Source organism: Cupressus sempervirens, chromosome 11 (genome assembly GCF_028749045.1).
Source record: "Cupressus sempervirens isolate cs-2001-9-10 chromosome 11, ASM2874904v1, whole genome shotgun sequence".
Classification (NCBI taxonomy): domain Eukaryota; kingdom Viridiplantae; phylum Streptophyta; class Pinopsida; order Cupressales; family Cupressaceae; genus Cupressus; species Cupressus sempervirens.
Window position 1 is genome coordinate 13387214 of NC_143128.1, and position 5970 is coordinate 13393183.

A 5970-nucleotide genomic window follows, 5' to 3' on the forward strand; every position below is an offset into this window, starting at 1 on the left:
AGGCTATAAGCCTAGTAATATATTAATTATAAATAGTCAATAACAAAATAGAAAAAAAAAGGCTCTTAAAAGCCAAATATTTATTTTTCAAGGAACATACATACTAAACCTAGAAACCTATTCTAATTGTATGTTGTCACAAAATTGGCATATTATCACATTTAAACCCACATATGAAGCATATAACTCCATAACTCTTCAAAGCGATTCAGTTTTTCTTCAAAAAGTTGTCGGTACCTATCGTATATTAATTGTAGTTCTTTAAAAGAGAGGTTCTTTCAGCTTGAGATCATAAATGGAAGGACATTGAAGTTGTATAGTGATTTTGTCGTGTGGATAAAAGAATGATGTTCCTTTTAAATGTATAGATGGGTAGGTTGTAGCCCAAACTACAAAAGAATGAGTTATAGTTCTATTTTGATTTATCAAAAACTGGTTCAATACTTGATCCATATTTGGATCAATATGACCTGCAATAATGTCAAATGGACCTCCTATTTTTTTCAAGTACTTAATTATCTCCCTACTATAGTCCAATCTGAAAATTGGATGCAAAGTGGTAATAACAAGTTGACAAGAAAACTGATTTGCACTTGCATGACTTTCATGAACTTCTCCATGCCTTTTCTGTTGGCATTATATTTATTAAAGGATGAACATGATTTCTTTGTTTTGTACAAAATTGTATGTGTACGCAGTCATTACTACTGACTTATGGCTCGAGGACTTCAATGAGGATATATTGCTGCCTTCAGTAAAGCTGCAACACAAAAAACACAAGAAATAGATGTCTCTGAAATTATGTTGAAGGGAACATGTCTTTTATCAAAATAATCTCCCTCACTAAGGAGCTGTTGCTTCTTAATCGTTCCGACCATGCTGCAAGGATGCTCAATCCTACAGTTTTAATATTAGAAACATGTACCTTGTTCACAAAGCAATGGAGCTTTGTTACTTGCAAAACACAATCCAAAAGAATTTGTCATTATAATTACCAATGCAGATTCCAAGATAAGTATTGAAACAGTCATTAAAACAAAACAAAGAAAGATAAACACTTCCAATAAAAATTGTTATTCTTTATTTACCTCAACTCATTAGAAATGAATGAGGATCTCATCTTACAGTAGACCCAGCAAACTTAACGAGCATTTCTTCAGGAAAAATTTGATATTCAATTTGAAGTTCCTCAAGCATATCCTTCATTTTCAGTAGCAATGTAGATCTTCTATTTGATCTCTCACTTATGTTCTGATAATTCATTGTATGTCTGAGGCAAAGGCCCATTCTCATCCTATTAGTGTTCTCAATCTCCCTAGTAAACAAATTATAATCTGGGTGCCAATGATGATGCTTGCTTTCAATATAGCTGCATAAACAAACACAGTGCTTAAATATTCATACAAATCAAGGAAATACCTATTTTATAAATAAGATAAGCTAACCTAACCTTACTGGCCTTTAGGCCAAAGTGGATCAACGGACCTAGAAGAGTTTGTTTATGATTCTCTTGTTGCTGAGATTTAAGAATAAATTTCTAGAAACTTTATGTGATTAACCCAATCAAGTATTTCTTATGTAAGGGTGTTTGCAGATTTATGTGTAACTATGCCTCGTATTATACCATTGCTAAAAAAAAATCACATATAAAAGGACCTTCTTATTCTCTCCTTAAGTGCAGCAATTTTTTCCACAGTAGTAGTAGCATCCACAAAGAAGTCAACACTCTCTCCCATATCTAGACTCCTACGATAGTTAATGATTGGTTTCGTAGATAATACTGAGTTTGGGTAGTATACTTTCTCGTTATCACTCAACAGAAACACTGTTGTGAGGATGTTCATTTCTTCCACAACCATCTGTACTATTCAAATATCAATTAGTTGTACAGTTGTATTAAAAAACCAATCTGTTACATTTTCTACTTTTTCTTTTTTTGTTCATAGGTGAATCTTCAATCATTTCAGCCATTTGTGAAAGGTGAGAAGGATGACTTTTACCTGAACTCCATCAACAATACACCGATCACCCACGTCAAATGGATGCGTGATAAATACAAACACAATGGCTTCAAAGATTATTTTGCAGGTATTTCCAAACATGAAAGCCACAAGCAGAAGGGAAGTTAATATTATAACAATAGCATGGGTGCTGGCAATGCCCAGAAGTACCAAAGAGAACATTACTATGATTATAACCACAACTGCATTGATGAGCCTCTGTAGCTGTTTAACTGCAGTTTTGGAGTCATTAAGAGACGGAGAAAGTAATTTACTTTCTTCAAAAACATTCATCTGCCACAAAAAAGATACATTAGTCAGTATGTCCCAAGAAAGAGCTAATAGAACTAGATAATCCGTATTGCCTAGTTTAACTTATTTTGTGCTGCTTTCGTCAGAATAAAACAACAAAATTAGGTCAAAAGAACATGCAATAAGCACAACGTTCCGAACAAAACTACATCTAGCTATATGTTGGGAGTGATATTTAAAAGCAGTATGGAACTGATTTGAAATAGCATACCATCCAGTTTGCAAGAGACAATTCAGTGATCCTTCCTGTATCTGAGGCTCCTGTAAATTGGGGAAAGACTCTGCTCACCTCTGTTTTCCTCATTAACTTCAGCAGGTCATCTTCTTCAATATAACTGCAAAAGATGGGACTCCAATTTAACTAAGAAAAAAAAATTCTGAAACATATTCATTTTCCCAGAAGTAAATGAACCATGAGCTGTGGATTTTACTGATATTCTCTGGTCCTATTTATGCTAGTAGGTTCATGCTTTTTCCTTGGTGCTTTTGTAAAAGTGAGATGTTTGAGAACAATGGCATTAGCACCAAAATGATCATACAATACAAACTGCTGCACATGATGCTTAGCAGAGCCGTTTTGGTATTAGCTCATGGTTTAGTTACCAAACACATGAATGGGTACATGGTCAGACTGCAGTATGGTTAGGAACTGGGATACCAATTTCCAGTCCATAGTGGTGATCAAGAGTGCTTGTGGATCTTATTGTGTGAGGATGCCAGTTTAAATGGCAACGGCGTTCTGTTAAGACATAAATAAACTGCCAATAATATTGTGTGCTACAAATTTTTTTTGGAACAATCCACCAGAGACTAGAATTGGCATTATCTATGGACTATTAAATATTAGCTTTCTAATTCTTGAATAACAAAAACAAAGCTTAATACGGTACCTCATTATATGACAAAGCTTATGTGAGGTAAAGGTATTACTTCAAAGAACAAGTCAGTGGATGCATACTCTGTTCCACGCTTAGCAACATTTTCAAATATCCTCTTTGCCTTAATTGCTGCTTGACGTTCACTATCGATCTTTGGATTATGTTTATGGTAATTCAAAGACCTCTCAATTATGTTAGCGATTCCTGAATGCCTGATATTTCGGATCCATCTCTTCATTTTCCAAGCAGAGACATTCCTCTGATTCAGCTTCTGCAGTTGTTTGATAGTTATCCCATTGGTGCCCCCTTCCTCTTTGTGCCCTGCCCTACCATTATTCCTGTTATCAGGAGTATCTATTTGAATTTCTACTTGTCCTGCATTGTTCGTATTATTTTTATCTGCTAGAGCGGAGGATTGATGGATTTCCATCATTGGGGGCGGAGATATAGTTTCAAGCACATATTGATGGAATATGGGCTCCTGAATTCTATCAAAATATGTTTTCACATGAAAATTCAAAGCCAAAATCTTCACCAATAGTGTCTTGAATAGCCATAGAAATGAGGCGCACAGAAGACAAAGTAGAAATTTCCCTATGTTATCCAACAGGTTTTTGTTCTCGGTAGCTCGCTCTAACTGATACCAAAAATTTACCAAAATATTAGAATGTAAAAGAGATCACAAATATAAAGAGGAATTTGCAGATGAATAAGAAGAAAAACCCTATCCTCAACAACAATAACAATTATGAAAATGCATTTCCATTGAGAGGAACAATTATGAAAAACGAGAGTGTGGAACGGTTACTAACCTTTTATCAAATATGAGATACCATGCGAGCAAAACTAAGCCGAACCAGAGGCAATTCTTCGCACTACTCCTCACTCCATAGACAAAGTAGAGGACCCTCTTCCTCAAAATGAAATTTCTCTCGATTACGTAAACCCCCCCACGAATTATCCAGTCAGAAACGAGTCTCCCGCAGAAAACAAGCAGAGCCATCAAAAACCACTTCCATGACTCTAACCCCCAAATGTAACGTTTCTTCAGAGGCCCGACTATGAGACTTGAAAGCAATCCTGCTATAAGAGCCAATAAAGCTGCACATTCCAGAAAAAGCCATTTGTCAAATTCGGAGTGCTTGTAATTTGGAGGAAACTCCCCTTCTTTGATGGGGCCATATTTTTCTTCGACATCAGCTGCAGCTGAGGGAGATTTGTTCAGATTCCTTTCAGCCATTCTCGTAGATTTTTCCATTGCATGAACTAAAGAAATCGTATCCTTGAGACAGTGAATAAACTATGAAACATTGTATCCGTGACACGCTATATAAGCTATGAAAAACCTTTTCACTTTCCATTCCAGTCCACAATCCGTTCGAATCAAAAACCATTCGCCTTCCCTCCCTTCCCAAAACCCAAATTACAGTCCAATGCAAGCATTGCACTAGAAAGAAATAATGAGAACAAAATGACATTTGGTCGTTAACGTGGCATGATAAGAATTTCTATTTGATATTATACTAGCTTTTATATATATATATATATATATACAAGCTGAGAGTTATCCTTTTCGAGAGGTGCCTATTGCAGTTAGTTAGATTATGAAAATAGGTATTTCAAGAATGATAACTTTCGACTTTTATATATATAAAAATATATATAAGCTATTAGCAGACGTGGTGCACAATTAATAAGCACAATTAATAATGTTATTTGTTTAAATATATATTTTTTATTTATTTTATTATTATTTTTTATTTTTAAAAATATTATTTTCATTTACTAAATTTATTTAATTATTAGACTTAATATTTTAATTATTAATAAATATTAAAATAAAATTTGACATAATGCATTTGAATAATTAATTTTGAACGACTTAATAAACATGTTAATTTTTTAAAGGGTCAGTATCAATTTTATAATTCTATACATTTTATTATTAGTTTTGATGATTCTACATAGATAATATGGCATCTAACATATCAATGAGAGCATAACTTTTATACATAGTATACATATCAATGTCAGCATCAATTTTATAAATATTATTATTAGTGTTGATGATTATGCATAGAAAATGTAACATCAAATATCGTAAGTGTACCTTTAAACATCATTTGAAGAGTTGAATTTATTTATTTATTTTGTTGTTCATAAAACTCACATAGATGGAAAAAAGTACGTGTTCATGAGTTGAATAGTGAAAATAAATTATTCATCATGTTGTTCATAACACTTACATAGATGAAATAGGAAATATAAGCCGAAGTAGAAGTATTCAGATGAAATATAGGAAATATGAGAAGAAACTAAAAAAAGAACATTTCTCCATAATGATGTAGCTGCATCACATATTCCTCAGTGATAAGGATGGTGTTGCGACCTTTATTAGAGCAATGATCGCGGTAGACTTCTTTCATCATTTATGGAAATGCATTTGTTTTTGCAGATGTATCATGCATAACTTTGGCAACATCTGTCATTTCCATTATTTCTAGTTCATCAACAATATCAATTGACAATGCAACGTTCTCCAAAGCTTTGATTATATGTGAGCATTATTCCTAGATTATTTGTTTACATTTATCTAAATCAGTCTCAACGAAATTATTTGAGGTGACAGAAGCAGCAAGACTCGTAAAAATGATATTTGACTCTCCAATAGAAGAATCTATAGCTGAAATGATATGCTACAAAATTTTAAACAAATATCAATAAAAAAAAATATAAAACCGTTATAAGATATAATCAAAAAATATAGAACACACAAATTC

The 5970-nt window shown here is 33.3% G+C and overlaps 1 protein-coding gene across 1 annotated transcript; it reads right to left on the reverse strand.

Moving 5' to 3' along the window:
- Window positions 1–751: 751 nt before the first annotated feature.
- On the reverse strand, window positions 752–4430 carry LOC149527993 (mechanosensitive ion channel protein 6-like). Its single transcript, XM_089807975.1, has 7 exons — window positions 4131–4430; window positions 3271–3827; window positions 2524–2647; window positions 2001–2294; window positions 1657–1859; window positions 1126–1369; window positions 752–760 (listed from the first exon to the last, which is right to left on the reverse strand). Exons 1-7 carry the CDS (start codon window positions 4428–4430, stop codon window positions 752–754), a joined length of 1731 nt encoding a protein of 576 aa, XP_089664101.1.
- Window positions 4431–5970: the final 1540 nt, after the last annotated feature.